This window comes from Quercus robur, chromosome 11, assembly GCF_932294415.1.
Source record: "Quercus robur chromosome 11, dhQueRobu3.1, whole genome shotgun sequence".
Lineage (NCBI taxonomy): Eukaryota > Viridiplantae > Streptophyta > Magnoliopsida > Fagales > Fagaceae > Quercus > Quercus robur.
In genome coordinates, this window is record NC_065544.1 from 19,367,285 (window position 1) to 19,384,542 (window position 17,258).

The 17,258-nt window shown below is 34.1% G+C and overlaps 1 protein-coding gene across 1 annotated transcript; it reads left to right on the forward strand.

The window, feature by feature from the left end:
- The first annotated feature begins 12,736 nt into the window (after positions 1-12,736).
- Positions 12,737-17,258, forward strand: LOC126706270 (WAT1-related protein At1g68170-like). Its single transcript, XM_050405665.1, has 7 exons — positions 12,737-13,247; positions 13,699-13,761; positions 13,853-13,969; positions 14,158-14,413; positions 15,381-15,539; positions 15,637-15,788; positions 16,699-17,258. The coding sequence occupies exons 1-7, from the start codon at positions 13,054-13,056 to the stop codon at positions 16,985-16,987; spliced, it is 1,230 nt and encodes a 409-aa protein (XP_050261622.1). The 5' UTR covers positions 12,737-13,053; the 3' UTR covers positions 16,988-17,258.

A 17,258-nucleotide genomic window follows, 5' to 3' on the forward strand; every position in this document is an offset into this window, starting at 1 on the left:
CGTGAAAACCCAAGAAAAGAAGTAATAAACCCAATGGGCCAACATGGCAAGAATGACAGCTAGAAGGTCTATGGGCACAATAAGTGGCAAAAGAAAAGTAAATGGGCTGTGAAAGCTCAAGAAAAGAGGTAATAAACCTAATAAGCCAACATGGCAGGGATGACAGCTAGCAAACCCATGGGCACAGTAAGTGGCAAAAACAAAGTAAATGGGCCGTAGAAGCCCAAGAAAAGAGGTAGTAAATTCAATGGGCCAACATGACAGGAATGACAGCTAGCAGACCCATGGGCATAACAATAGGTAAAAGTAAAGTAAATGGTCCGTGGAAATCCAAAAGAAGAGGTAATAAATCTAATGGGCCAACATGGTAGGAACAACATCCAACAGGCCCATGGGCATGACAAGTAAAGGAGCAACAGGCTGGATCGGTAGGAGCTTCTGCCAAGACAATGCCCAGGCCCATGAAGGAATAAAAGGAGGCAGTACAAGCCCAAGAACCCACGCTCTTCACACTGTGGGGGAAGAGTACAAACCTAGGACACGCAGCAGAATGAGACAAGGCAAGAATGGCAGAAATGACGTGGGAGTAAAAGAAGACAAACGCAGAGGATAGTGGAAGTCACACAAGGGCCAGAGCACCACCTACTTGTACCTAACCAATACAGGAGAGGTAGGTCATTGGTCAAGGGATTCAGAGGGTGTGATTTGGTGGTGGGAAGAAAATAGCTTTATTTTAGGGTTCTTGCTGAGACTCCTTTTAGGGAAAATGCCTTGTTGGGATGACATTTCACCTAAAAGAGGGAAGCAATGTGTTGGGGCCACTTGATGCATGCCATAAGGGTAAGTAGAGAGAGAGAGCTTCCAATCCTTATCCATTTGGGTAATGTAGAAAGGGGGAGGGGGAGAAATAAAATAAGGAGTTTTGTCCTAGAATGAAGAGTGGTGCAGCAAGCACACTCTAAGCAGTAGGTAGTGGCCGAGCAACCATCGGGTTAGTGGATAATCCTGGAGAGATGCCCACAAGAAACCAAAAATAGTTGATGAAGTCTTAGGAACAAAAGGTAGAAATCCCATGGAATCAAGCAATATAAAAGGAAGGGAGGTAGCCATGAATAGGAGGGAGGAAGAGGAGAGTAAGAAAAAACTTAGATTTAGAGATTTTAAAAAAAAAAAAAAAAAAAAAAAAAAAAAAGGGAAGAGAGGACATAATAGAAATAGAGGCATGCATCAGTAGAACATCTTTTATCTTCCTCTTGACATTCACACTCTTTAAAACTCTATAAATTGGAACCCAAAACCATTTAGGTCCTTTCTCTAGCATGAGTAACTTCAATGGTAGAAACCTGTAACGAGGTTACTCGTGTTGGCGTTTGGTTCCCTTCTTGGACCCATTCCTGCTAAATGACTTGGCCTAGGAATGGGAGAGCGTGCTAGCACTATTGCACTTGCTTAGAATTGTAGTTATCCCCCCTGCAACGACATGTTTTAGCTTATTTGATATTCACGTTGTTATTTATTTTACTGCAGTGTTTCACATTATTAATTATTCTGCTGTGACATCCCTTACTCTATTTGTTGTATCAATTGTTCTGCTGTATTGTCTTTTATTTTATTTGCGGTATTAGTTTTCTAGTGGTAGTTTCTTTTATTATAATTTATTATAAAAGTCGCTTTGCTGTAGTCTCTTTTGATGTGCTCACTATAACAGTTATTCTGCTGTGACTACATTTGCTACATCCAACTTGCCGTATCATTCCCTACCGTTTAAGTATTGGGCATGCCTGATTTGCGCACAAGTTGGCCTACAGTATAACCCTACAAGGCCAGTCTCAACTTCCTTACTCATTAACTCATAAGCCTTTGTGTAGCAAACGGGCTTTGGTCCATTAATGTGAAAAAGCCCCCACAAAACCTCACAACCCTAAGAATTAAAAAAAAAAAAAAAAAAAAAAAAAAAAAAAAAAAAAAAAACTTATATATATAAAACCGTCCTAATAATGACTACTGCCTGATAGAACACCCATTGTGTATCAGTGTATGTGCCTCTCTGTGGGCATTTGAGGTAGAACCATCTTAAGGGAAGAGAGTTCTAAATAGATCACGGGAATTACGTAGAAAATTAAGGAGACAAGCAATTATATATAAGGAAATAATTTCCATTTTTAAGAAGATTTTCTCTCTTTTGGCATACTCCTAAACAATGATTCAACGATGGATCTTATTTTACAGTCTGTAATCAGTCATGGTATAATAGACAATTAGACATAAATGACCAATTGAATAAAAAGTTAATGAAAAAGTAGTATTAATTTAGTAACCCGCTACATAAATGAGGACTGTATCTGTAACCCCCGAAATTTTCTAGGTTTTCTGAAAATCTTAGCGCGAAAACCTTACAAGTACAAACCCTTTTGTATAAAAACCAAACCCTAGCTACCTTGAACTGCCTCTCTCAAAATCATTAGTTCTCTCTCTCTCTCTTGGTTATCCTTGAACATCTCGTTCGATTTTGATCGAAGCCATGGGAAATCATCTTGGCGCTTGTGCAAACTTGTCCCTGCCTAAGAAGCTTGGCAAGTCCTCAAAGCCTAAAGTTGAGCAGGAAAGCCATCAGTGCATGGCTACTGAAAAGGTCCAAGAGAATGGAAAGGAGGCAGAGATCTCAATTGACAATGGAACTGAGCCTGAAAAGCCAATGGCCGCCAATGAGAGTGCCAATGAGAGTGTCACTATTTGCCAGTCTCAAGAACCCTTAATCAATATGGTAATAGTTTATTATACTTATGATAGATTAACATTCTTTTCTCACTATTATATATGTTAATTGTTAGTGATATCTTTGTTTTAACATTTAATTTATGTATATATTGTTTGATGCAATAATCTTATACTTGTTTATTTAATTTCTTTGCTCTATCTATAATTTCTCACTTAATTTTATTTTTTGTTTTTATTAATTTTTGGGTTGTTTATTACTTTTCTTCCTGAATTATTAGACCTTTCTTGAACGAACACTCGATTATACATATGGACCCTTGCATACAACACACAAAAAAAAGCAAAACCTTTATGGCTTTATGTGTTTTAACATCTTTTGTTTTGCTTTGCTCTGTTTTATTATTTTAATTTTCTCTTCTTGATAACATTTTGTTATTTGTTATTTCCTTTAATGTTAATTTTGACTCCGGTTGGAATATGTACCAGATTTTTACTGTACTGGCTTCAAAATCCTGATGTTTATGTGTAGATGAGCTTGTTTTGCTTAAAAAATAAATAAATAAATAAAACTCGTTTTCAAAAGGTTAAGAAGCATAGTTGATCTATCTATTTTGTAATGTCATCCAAATTGGCAAATCATTCATTAATTATTATGGATTAAGTGAAGGAACAACTATAATGTTTTGTGCTTTTAAAAGTAGATTTTGTAAAGTAATTTGTGCTTACGGAATTTGTGCTTACGGTTGATAGATTTTTTTAAGATTATTTTTTCCTTAACTTATAGTAGTAAGGGTTGAGATTGAAGCAAACGTACTAGATGCCCATAGTTTTATTTTTTAATTTAAAATTATAAGGTTGAGATTGGTGTAATTGAATGTAAGGGAAACTTAATTAATTTATTTATTTTCATTGTAGTGTAGTTATTATATCTTTACTCTTATTATTTTCTACTCCTTTTGGCAGGATGAAGTGCAGAATACATCAAAGTGTGCCACTATTGATGAAGAAGCGAAGGCTGTAGAGGCAGCTGAACATCCTGTTGTCACCATTGAAGGAAGATGAGCAAGACTCTATTAAAGTGTTCGGTTGATTGTACTAGGGTTAGAAGCTTTTAAGTTAATTTTAAAGATTAATAGGTTAATGGTAGGGTTAGAAGCTTTTACGTTTTAAAGATTAATAACAATGGATAATGTCCACTTTTGATGTTAGCTATTTTCTAGAGAGAACTTTTGTGAATGCATAAAAAGTGTTTTAATAATTTATTAATATAGTTTTTTTTAGAGGAATGAGTTCAACTAACTCATCATTCAACTTTATTTTTTGTTAGAGAATTATTAGGTACTTTCGAAATATAGTTTTACTTTACTCCTTATACTTAAAATACTTAATGATTATTACTGCTTTTTTTGTTTGCCATACTTTTGTTATTCTTCTGTCATTCTTTCGTTATTGTTTGTGTGCATTTGACATTGGCTCAAAAAACCAGTTTTTTTTACTATTTAGCTTATTTTTGCTACTATTCATAGGTTTCATTGCACTTTTTGGTACTATTCCTAGGTTAAACTGTACTATTTTAGCTACCTTTTAACTTTATCTACAGTACTTTCAACAAAAAGTTTTCAGTTTTAGACTTTCAGTTAAATGAGCTGTTCCCAAACAAACACTCTCTCTCTCTCTCTCTCTCTCTCTCTCTCTCTCTCTCTCTCTCTCTCTCTCTCTCTCTCTCTCTCTCTCTCTCTCTCTCTCTCTCTCTCTCTTTGTGCGCACGTGTGTGCATGTGCATTCATTGTATGCAAAAAAAATAACAACTACATATCTTGTAAAAAGAGATGTGAGAAACTTAGATAGCTACTCTTTTCTTCAAGCCAAGAAACAAGGAGAGAGTTTACTTTAAAATATATATATATATATATATATACACACACATGGGCTACTTTTTTGTTGTCCCAGGGAAACTATTTACGTACTCCCTGGGAAACTTTTTGCAATAACTGATGGTATACTACTCCTTCAGCTTCACAATTTATAAGGCAACAAGTGAGGGGAGTTGTCTTCAATGTGGGGTTGCAAAAAGTTTCCTAGGGAGTACGCAAATAGTTTCCCTGGGACAACAAAAAAGTAGCCCACAATAAAAGGAGCTTCTTTTATTGTGGGGGCCGTTTTCATTGCACTTTTTGGTACTATTCATAGATTACACTGTACTATTTTAGCTACCTTTTAACTTTATCTACAGTACTTTCAACAAAAAGTTTTTTGTTTTAGACTTTCAATTAAATAAGTTGTTCCCAAACAGACACTCTTTTATCTCTCTCTCTTTGTGGGCACGTGTGTGCATGTGCGTTCATTGTATGCAAAAAAAATAACAACTACATATCTTGTAAAAAGAGATGTGAGAAACTTAGATAGCTACTCTTTTCTTCAAGCCAATAAACAAGGAGAGAGTTTACTTAAAAAAAAAAAAATATATATATATATATATATATACACATACATGTGGGCTACTTTTTTGTTGTCCCAAGGAAACTATTTGCGTACTCCCTGGGAAACTTGTCCCACATAGAAGACAACTCCCCCCACTTGCTGCCTTATAAGCTGTGAAGCTGAAGGAGTAGTGTACCATCAGTAGTGTACCTTCAGCTTCACAGCTTATAAGGCAACTAGTGGGGGGAGTTGTTTTCGATGTGGGACTGCAAATCCTTTTATTGTGGGGGCCATTTTTGTTTTGGAGTGGGAAACTCTTGTACTCCCATCCTTTTTTTTACGTGCGTCCCACATTGAAGAAGACTCCTTCCTCCCTCTACCTTATAAGTGCGAGTTGAAGAGAAAGGAGAGAGGAGGGTAGTTTCAGAGGGAAAGTGGCATCCTTGAAAATTGAAATTGTAGGACATAAGGCTGTAAAGGAATTCTGCTTTGAAAACTACTTCTTAATATTTATTTATTTATTTATTTAATGAGTCAATCTTATACTTAAGTTTAAACTCTTGATTATTAAACAAGTCGGGCTCAAATATAATAATGTGATAACAAAATAAACAAACTTGTGACTTGTGAGTATGAAGCTTAGTTAATGTATATATAATATGATTTGTCTATATATATGTATAAATTAATGTTTAATTATATTTATATATACCTTAAATTGGATTATGTAAGTTTATAAATAAGTTATTGAACTAACTATAATTATAAGATATATATGTGCTTTAATTATTCAAGTTTGTGCTACAGTATCCACTAAACTCATGTCTGGTCAATCAAGGTTTCCGCTCTGCCTGGTTAGTATCAAGAGCTCCCCTTGAAAGCTGGAATCCATTGGATAAGCCAATGCCAATTAGCGATTCAAGAGACAACTAAACTGCCGATCAGGACAAACTACATGTATCCCAATCAACAGTTCATCTCTTTAAGGTTGAATCTGCTTGTTATGACTCCTCCTTTAGAGCATAAGGAGAGGGACATGTTGCAGCTGGTGATCCCTATCAAAGTTCTAGTTCCAAAAATATGGATGCTCTATTTAGCTCATTCAGAAATTTGTTTAAGATAAAGTTTAGCTACAAATTTGGTTGTAACCACTGTTTTAAAAACCGGACCGATCGGTCCGACCGGTTCAACCGGGAACCAATCTGGTCCGGTTAAAAAGCTCCAAAACCGGTCAATAACCGGAAAACTGGTCAAAAACCGAGGTTGAACCGGAAATTTTTAAAAAAACGGTTCTATGACCGGTTTGGTTTTTAAAATCATGGTTGTAACTTAAGGTTACAATCTTACTCAATATTATTAATATTACTGTATATTTTGAAAATTTAACTTCTTTAAACTCTTAATACACATGTCAAATTTTGTGACAGTCAGATATTATTTATTATATAATCTATAAGATTATATTTTATGCATAATTTTAAACTACAAAAATTTGTAATATAAATAATTTATTGATGACATAATTATTGATTTTTAATTTTCTAGAAATTTTAAAAATATAGATAATATAAAAAGAAAATGTAATCCAATAGTGGATTTGTCTAAATTCACCTCCAATAAAAGATACTGAGTGAGATTAAAGTTTAACACTATAACTAATTTTGTAACTAAATTTTGTCTATCCGTTTATGATCAAAATAGGAAATTTGTCTTTTACCATTTCCTGCAGTCAGCAATGTATATGCATCTAGTTTAATACAACACGCCCTGACTGTACACACAGATGATTTGCACTGTAAGAGAGAAATCACATGCGCGCAAATCGTAGGACCCGGTCGCTGAAAACCCAAATTTGATCACTGTGCTTAATTACACAGACAGAGCATCAATCTCCAAGCTAGCCCATATTTGACTCAGGCCTCAAATCATTGAAATATATCTTTGAGTCATCATTCAACCCAAAAGGGCCAAAACTCCATTCTTGTAGTAACCCCAATACCATCATAGACAATGAGTGGGGTTACCGCACTGAGGAACAATTAGAGGAAATCTTTTGAAAAACTTGGAGTTTTTAAATAATGAAGCTATATCTAATTCCAACATTGCCTTCTCCCATTGTCAAAGTATAGTTGATCTCTCAAATTGGTTCGACTTGTTCAAAATTGCAGATTTCAATTGTTCTTATTATTATTGATGGGATTGACGAACTCAATTTACCTGGACGATATCATCAAATACACTCATCCACTTCGGTGCGACACGAACGAGGACAGAGAAATCATTAATGAGAGCATTCAATACTTTAAACAGTTACCAAACAATTGACAGACCGTTGGAGCCTCATCAAAACCCATATTCATGAGCTTTGAGGCGTTACAAAGAAGGCACTAAAGCCACAATCAAGGCCCCCAATGGCTAAGGACCACAAAGCTGTATATATACACTTCAAACAGCTACAAACCAGGGACATAGATACACACATCCAAAAGTACTCATAATCATTCTGATGTTTTATTGTTCTCAAAAGGCTTCCTTGTACTAACTTTGGCATCGGAGACGTTGTGACAAGCACCACACCGGTGACCACCTTGAGGGAGCAATCTCACTGTATTTGCAGGATCCCAAACGAAGACCCAGCTCCATCTGGACGCACTCATAAGGACTGATGATTTTGGCATCATCAATTATTATTTTTATATCAATTGTTATTATTATACCTTACTTTATTGCACAAGTATTTGGAAATTTTTCTTCTGGTTTTTTGTGATATCTTGATGCTCTTTTTGTCTATATATATATCTACGACTTCTCTAAGATCTTTCAATTGTCCTTTTAAAATTGGACCTCATGCTTTTATTTTTTTTTATTCAAAAGAGAAACTTAATCTCTATCTACTCTAAATAGATAAGATTTATTCAAAAACCAACCTAAAAATCTATGCTATCCTTAATCTAATTATCAAACTCCTTATAACAAAAAAAAAAAAGAAAAAAAAAATCTTGAAATGATAAAATAAAATAAAGGTACATAACACAACATGAAAACTAGGGTAATTACGCTTTATCATCCTAAATTATATCCTAAATTACACTTTATACTTTAGACTTTCAGAATACACAATTAGCACCTTAAACTATTACTTGTGTTACATTTTTCACCCCACTGTCAATTCTGTCGTTAGTTTGGATGGAAAACTAAAATTTAGGGTGCAAAGTATAATCATGAGTATACTTTAGGGTGATAAAATGTAATATCTTATTTATTTTTAAGGGATTGAGCAGCAGGGTAATTGCGTCTTTTCATGTGGTGTTATAGTTTATAGTACTAACTTTGCATTTTGAAAATTTAGGATGCAAATTGTAACTTGTGGTCTAATTTAGGATAGTGTTGAGGTCTAAAAAAATGATGACACAAGGCCCAAAGAAATGGCACATTGGGCCAACCCCATGGGAAGTAACATTAAAAAAGGGGTTGAGCTCACAAAAGAAAAGGGCCCAGCTCGCCTAGATCAGAGGACCAAAGAGAGTCCAATAGAAAGAACTAGGCCCGAGATCCCTAGGACGTGTAGCGCAGCCAAAGTGGGATTAAGACAGCTCAAGAGGCGAATCAAAAAGCACAAGAAACGAAGGACAGATGTGTCCTCGAGCACACAATGATGCAGCAAAGAACCAGAGGGCTTGGAGAGCAATAACTCACGAGCAAAAGGCCGGTACTTTGGGTAACCCAGAAAGAAGAACCACAAGGGCAAGTAGCTGGGAAAACCTTCGACTGGGCAAGGAAAGATTCGGCTCACTTGGGAAAAATGACAAGTCTAAAAAGGTAAAAGTGTGGAAGCATTGGAGGAAGAGAGATTGAAGGACAGCTCTCCCAAAACATCCCAGAATGGAAGGTCAGCGAGAAGCTTTTGGGGAAACAGCACCAAAAGAAGGAAACTAAGAGAAATAAGGAAAGAATCAGTCGTCAAAAGGGTTGGACTAATAAGGGCTTTGGTACCCAGCGAGCCAGGGGGGAGGGGGGGAATCAGTGGTACCCTGGGGCCCTAGAGTGACATTATAAAAGGAGAAGTGGCCAACATTGAAGGGGACAATTCGGCAGTAGTGAACCATAACAGAATCCTTGAGAAAACTCTATCAAAATCTAGAGAAAGTAGTAAAAAGAAAGAGAAATACCCCTGGTATCCCAATACATATCTACTGTAAAACATACTCGGATTCAAAGAGATTCAAATTTTGTAAGTCTTGGAGGCTTGAATAGCCATATAAGTCTGTGATTTTTGAGTTTATTTGGACCTTGTAACACGTCTTAGTGAGCACATTGTAATCTATAATTAAGAAAATAATCAAATATTTTCATATTGATTTGAGGATCCCTAACAGTCATTGTGTGCTTTTCCCTATTACATTGTTTTTCCTTTTGCTGTTTTCTTCTTGCTGTTCAATACATATATTCCTGCTTGTTAGTGTATACGTGTTGCAGGATCCTTGCCCTGTGCACCACTTGGTTTGTAAACAGCTCATATAGTTGCAGTGAACCAAGCCCAGTCCACCAAACCATAAGTATTTGGCCCAGGATCCTTGGGCCTAGGAGCTAAGAAAAAAAAAAGCGCCCACACAAATAGTAAGGTATAATTTTCCCTAAAAATTGTCCTAAACACAAGTTAGTAAAGTGTAATTATTCTTAGTAATTATGTACTTATACAGTGATGGTAGAAGGATTAAAGCACATTATATGGTATACATCGATGAAAATAAAAGAAAATCCCTTAAGTTATATGATATACAAATTAGAAGTGACAAAACAGGTAAGTCGAGTCAATTAGGTCCGGTTAAAACAGGTAATTTTGAGCGAGCTAGAAATGGGGAGGGTCGAGTCGAGTAGTATTTTTCAATTGAATTTAAAAAAAAAAAAAAAAATCATGTAGTTTTTTTTATGAGAAAAAACATATATATATTAGTTATGGGAAAAAAATTAATTGATTTTTTTGACATGTTTTTATAATTTCCATAAAAGTTGTATAAATTTTTTTTTTTCTAAAATGATCAATTAACAAGGCCCATTATAAAATTATTATTATTATTTGAGAGGAATTATTATTATATATTTGAAAGGCAGTATTCAAAAAATGTTTAAAAAATGAGAAATGCTATGTCCATAACATTTTCATTACAAATCTTATGTGGTAGGTTGTTACTTGCTGTTATTAGTGGGTAAAAAAACAATTTCAGTTGTAGATTTAAATTAAAAAACCTGTAACAACCTGCTAATTAGGATTTGTTTTGAAAATGTTGTAGACGTAGCACTTCTCTAAAATGATCAAATCATGGATTAACCCATTTTTACTTTGAGTCAAAAAATTTGGATTTAGGTTGAGTTGTTGAATCATGACCCGTTTTACCACATCTAATAAAAGGATCATATAAGACTGCATAAGTTTCTAACCAAACAAAAATTTTGTTGAAAATGTTTTAAGCATACCAGTCACCACTATATAACAATGTTAATTGTTCGTTTAGGGCTATCTAGAAGACCTGACAACCTATTCAACCCAGCAAACCCGCTCGCCACTTGATCCGATGACTCCTTTGATCAGACACAGGTTTCGAACTCAATAAGCTGACCCCATGCGGGTCGGTTGTCAGTTTTCCATTTCAAAACCCGTGACACCCAACTTGAACCGAACCTTTATCCATTCTGGCAAAGTATTACAAATTTCCAACTAGATCCGACGAGATCTCACTGTTATCCGACGAAATCTAGGCCAAATCTCGATGGATCCGGCCATATTTCTGTCCAATCTTGACAAATCCCGTCAGATCTCGATGGATCTGGCCAGATTTAGGCTAGATCTCGACGGATTCGGCCAAAAATGGTTCCCGAAGATGAAACCTGATACCCGAATCGATACAACCCGAAATCGACCAGACCCGAACCGAAAAATCCGACCAGATCACTGGGTCGGTTTCGGGCCATATTTTCCTCCACCCGAATAATTCGGGTCGGGTCCGAGTTGGGCACAAACCCGACCCGTGGACACCCCTACCGTTTAGTATGATTAATTTTGCTAGTTTATTTTACTATTTAGCTTATTTTTACTACTATTCTTGGACCCTATTGCACTTTTTGATACTATTCATGGGTTTCACTATACTATTTCAGTTAACTTTTATCTTTATCTATAGTACTTTTAGCAAAAAATTTTCAGTTTTAGTAAAATAAACGAATCCCAAATAGATCCTTAGTATGTTATCAACTTATTATTACAAACAATATATATATATATATATATGTAACAGTTAAAATATTGAAATACATGAGGTAAACATGGTAGATAAAATCTAGTTATTATTACATGATATGATATAATAATAAAAAATCCCAGTTCTCCTATTCAGTATTAGGTGATCAAGCATATAAAGTAGTAGTAAAATCTAGATACATATTTCTCTTCTTCGTGGAAGGCTAAGATTGGATAAACCCTTTAGTTCTACCAAAGTAATAAGCTACCCGTGATAAATATGTCACTGGGGCCATCATGATTTATGGACTGAACTTTGACGGTGAAATCTCACATACCTACACTACCAATAAAGGGTGAGGGTTGGTGCTATCCACGGGAGTATAGAAGGGAAGCCAAACTCCAAATAAATTGAGCACTAAAATATTTTCCTTTTTTTTAAGAGTTTATTTTGATGTGAAATGTTGTGTTTAGTATATAGTAAATCTTACGTTGTAGATTAAACAAATGTATATAATATTATACACTTTCTACAAATGTATGCACATTTATTTAATTTACAATGTAAAAATCTTAGATTAATAAAATATAAAATAAGAATTTTCTTCTGATAAAGTGATGTGAGTAATGAATAAAGTAAAAATAATAATTATCTAAAAATCAACCTTAAAATCACACCTTACAAGTGGGGAAAAGAATTATAAAAAAAAATTTAAAAGCTGTGGCCATACAATGCCTGGAAGCACCCCACAGGTAAGTGAAATAAAACGTACATAGGAGGTGACGTGGTGAAAACTCCACAACGGTTTTGTGGATGAATATTTTTGCTGCTACTTTAAAAAAAAAAAAAAAAAAATTAAACTTTCTTACTTAAAAATACAAATTCTCTATACCACTTTTTGTATTCTACTTTATATTCGACCAATCGTAATTTATCATATATTTATATAACTTTCTTTATAAAATAACCAACATTTAGAATGCAAAAAAAAAAAAAAAAAAGTTATAATTGATAAAATGTAAAATAAAACACAAAAATGATACATAAAATTTGTATTCCTTTAAAATTGATCTGTATTAAATGAACCTAGTTTACAAACAAGGTTGAAAAAAGCCTAACTAGCGCACTATATGATGCTTAATGTAAATCGTCTACGTCTCTGAATTGAAAGACCCAAGAACACTCTCCAACTATTCTCTAAAAATTGCACGAGTGCTTTAATAAGTAGGTGATGAAACCGGCATATACGCATGTGATGACGCGAGGCAAAAGGCACAACTGTACAGTGATGAGGATCTTGATAACAATAAATACCCTGAAACTTTGTCACTTCTTCATTCACTTCCATCTCTTTGGTTTACAACAGCTCTCACTCTCTCTCTCTCTCTCTCTCTCTCTCTATTCAAAACACAACTACCCCACGAGTCATTCGCTCCCTTCTGTTAATTTCATTTTTGTTTTATTTTTTATTTTTATGATATATTCCAAGTTTCTGAAATATTCAAAATAAACAAGTAGGTTGATTTGTGCATTGAGTATAGGACCTTTTTTGTTGTTGTTAATATTCAAAACAAACAAGAAAGAAAAGGATTGCCTCTTGATTGAATGATTGATTGTCTTGTTCTACCTGAAGATTGTTTAATTTTAGTAGAATTAGTGGGCGGCAACAGTGACGGTGATGGAAAGTGCGTGTAATGTATTGCATGGGTTGAAGCCGACCATTTTAATGGTGGTGGTCCAGTTTGCATTTGCTGGGGTCAATGTGTTCTACAAGCTTGCCGTAAATGATGGAATGAACCTGAGGGTTATTGTAGCTTATCGCTTCCTTTTCGCATCAGCTTTTATTGCTCCTCTCGCCTATGTTCTTGAAAGGTACTGGTTTGACACTTCCACCATCCATGTTATATATTATTTTATTCTATTTCTTCTAGATCTCTTTCTTCCAAAAAAGCCATCAACGTCGCCAAATCATAGTATTTGATCATAATTTATATAATATTTTATGCATGGCGACTGGCGACTATTTGCTTCTTCTCATCAAAAGCCATCAACGTGGTCCTAAGTTTTTCCTTTATAATTTCATATATTTTCCTCCATTTCAAAAGCTTTCATTTCTGCCTGGTATTGGCTTTTCAAAAGTTGTTTATATTACTTTGTGGAAATTTCAAGAAACTCCACAAGTTGATATTCTATTCAATAACTTTTATTTTATTTTATAACAAAAAATCACAATTTTCTAACTAAAGGTTCTGCCTTTGTACTCATCTATGTACTAGAGATCCGGATGTGTTTTAACGAATGTATAATCTTATTTTTTTGGCAGGAAAAGCAGACCAAAGTTGACACGGGCAGTACTCTTCCAATCATTTCTTTGTGGCCTATTTGGGTAAATTGCATACATCTTCTTATATTAGTTCCCTAATTAATTTACACCTACATGATGAGGATCTAAAATAATGACAAGTAAAATATTTCAGGGGATCATTAGCTCAAAATTTATATATTGAGAGCCTAGCCTTGACATCTGCAACATTTGCGTCAGCCATAGCTAATCTTGTTCCTGCCGTCACCTTAATTTTGGCAGTCCCATTTGGGTATGACCCTCTCTCTCTCTCTCTCTCTCTCTCTCTCTCTCACAAATCAATTCTATAAAAGAAATATATTTTATGATGCTAAAACTTTGTTACTACATCTGTAAAATATGATCCAAGGCGACAAATAAATTAATCAACTAGAGCATTTTATAGTAAACTTGTTTAGATTTTGATTGTAATCTACACAGGTTGGAGAAGCTAAATCTGGGAACAATAGAAGGAAAGGCTAAAGTGATGGGAACATTAATGGGAATAGGTGGGGCGATGCTGCTTACTTTCTATAAAGGCGCAGAAATTGACATTTGGTCTACTCATACGAACCTTTTGCATCACTCTCAACATGGTCAGAATGGACACTTGGCAACTGATTCTAGTAATCGCCTTTTGGGCTGTATTTTCGCTGTAGGAAGTTGTATGTCGTACGCCCTCTGGTTAATCATTCAGGTGATTTTTGAAAACTTTTTTTTTTTTTTTTTTTTTTATAATCTTAATCATTATCAAAAACAAAAATTGATCCCTTAATGTCAAAAAGTTTCACATTACTCTCACACTTAGAAAATATTTTTTGATAATTTGATACTTGGAAGTAAGTTATTTGAATCTTGTAAATTTCTGATGAAAATATCAAAATATACCCATTGAATGATAAGGTTCTTGACAACTCACCACAATATAAAAACTTTAAAAGTGAAAAAAATTTTGCCTAAATTTAGGAGGTTTTAGACTTTTCTATTTTTATTTTATGGGTCATGACAAAATATTAATTGTTTTTTTTCCTATAAATTTGTTTTTTAAAATGATTCACTAACAAGTAACAAATACTATTAGAGCATTCATTAATTTTTTCCTTGTTTTATTATAACATTTATTGCTTCTTCCTCTTTATTTATTTATTTATTATTATTTTTATTTCTATTCAAACTCAAGTAATTATTGAGTACTTATAGAGTACCATAAATGTGTATTCCTCATTCTCACATAACTATGGGTCCTACTAATTAAATTTATGATGGGACTCATAATTCATGTGAGATGAGAAGTACGCATTTATGGAACTTCCGAAGAATTCAATAATTTTCCTTCAAACCCCAAGAAATTATTATTTACACTGGGAGGACTACTGATGTGGTCCTCTTTGAATAATGAGATGATGTCATTTATGCAAATGTATGTGTGAGTTTCCTAATAAGCACAAGGAATAAAAAATAAAAATTACCGGATGATGTCACATTTGCATAAATAACAGTATTTTATTGGTTGGAAGGTCAGGGAGGACCACTAACGTGGTCCTTCTAGTGGACCTAATAATTTCTCTCAAACCCCACTTAAAAAATCTCCAGAATTTTGTTCCTTCCATCTTAGTACTTCCTAGCTACTTTCTATGGGTTACTAATTAATTGATAGAAGACAGGCTAAAATGAGTGAGAGATATCCATCATATTACTCCGGCACAGCTTTGATGAGTATAATGGGAACAATCCAAGCGTTTGTTTTTGCCCTATGCATGGAGAGGGATTGGAGTCAGTGGAAGTTGGGTTGGAATATTAGGCTGCTTACAGTGTCCTATTCGGTACGTTTTAATGGCAAGTTGTAGTTTGTGACCTTTGGTTAGTGTAGAAACATTAATACTGATTATTTATTGCTAATTTGACTCATGTTTAATTTAGGGAATTGTGGCTTCTGGACTCATGGTAACATTCATTGCATTGTGCGTGCACATGAGAGGCCCTTTATTTGTCTCTGTCTTCAACCCTCTAATGCTTATTTTAGTTGCCATTATGGGGTCTCTAATACTAGACGAAAAGTTGCACATTGGAAGGTACATTATTTAATTTTTAGGTCTATTGTCTATTGTATTATATATAAAAGTGGGTACAAGTTTTCAAAATACCTTCTTTAATTTAAACTTAAAGCGAAGGAGTGTTGTTAATTTTATAAATAAAGTAAATGGTATGTTAAGAAATTTATTTATTAAATTTTTAAATAGGACTTTTTTTTGGCATATCCTAAAATGAAATAGAAGAGTAACAAATTGAGACAAAGTAAGTATGACTTTTTGAAGATTTGAGTTCATTATATACTCAATCTCTTAATTACCTCTATGTATCAAACATGAAATTGTGTTACCATCGTTTCTTCCCCGTTTATATATAATATAAAATAATGGAATAATTAACTTATAGTATAATGGGTCATTTGAATGTATATTTTTATTTTGGTTTTTAGAAATATAAATAATATAATACTAAGCTATAGTAATTTAAACTGATCAGAACTCATATTTTTAAAGAAAACAACAGCAACCCAACTCCAAATAAATGCTGATTAAATTAGGTTTGAAATTCTATAAAGAAATGCAAATTAAATTCAGCATATACTTTTCTATAAATTCTGCAACTTTATTTATAGTTGAAATGAAAATTTTAAGGAATACTAAAATTGTTCCTATGTTATTACTCCTTTACCGGAAAGGAGAATAATACTAGTAAAGTGTACTTGTTAAAAAATGGGGGAAACACTCTTGCTTCTTCTTTTTCCCCCCTAATTACTAGTATTATTTAAATGCATCTTTTGATTGCATCATGAAATGAATTACAAGTAACAAAGGATTTCCTTTCTCTTTAGTTTTTTTTGGCTAAACTTTTGATGAGGTATTTGATAATTCATATCATTGTATAATGTTATTTTGAACCCAAAAATAAATAATGATTTTGTCTTTCAAATGACAGCATTATAGGAGCCACGTTGATTGTATGCGGGTTATACGTGGTGCTGTGGGGTAAAGGCAGGGAGATGAAGAAGATAACTCAACTAGCACCCTCAGAATGCTCCCCAGAATCTGACTTGACCCATATTGTTATTACGTCTCCTATGGATGGCGACAATAACAACAACAGTGCAAGCGTTAAAATCAATGGCCTTTCAACCCCTATTGCTTCTGTAGATGACAGCACATTTGAAAAAGGACATGAAGAAAGTCATGAGCAAAAAGAGGAAAAGAAAAATAGTACTCTTTGAAGCTCTAAATACAATGCAGAAAGCAAATCTTTTGTTCCAATTGCCCAATCTTCACGGTGATTTTGATAGATTTGGAAGTGGAACACACAGATTAATCTTGACTGTGTGTGATTTTGATAGGATTAGAGGTGTAAGACATGAATTGAAGCCCACATAATTCTTAGAGTAACTTCATTGTGAAGTTCTTGTAGTTTTATTCATCCATTTTGAAATTAGTAAATTAGAATTTTCCAGGTCATCCACATCTAATTTTGACCATCACAATTTTTGT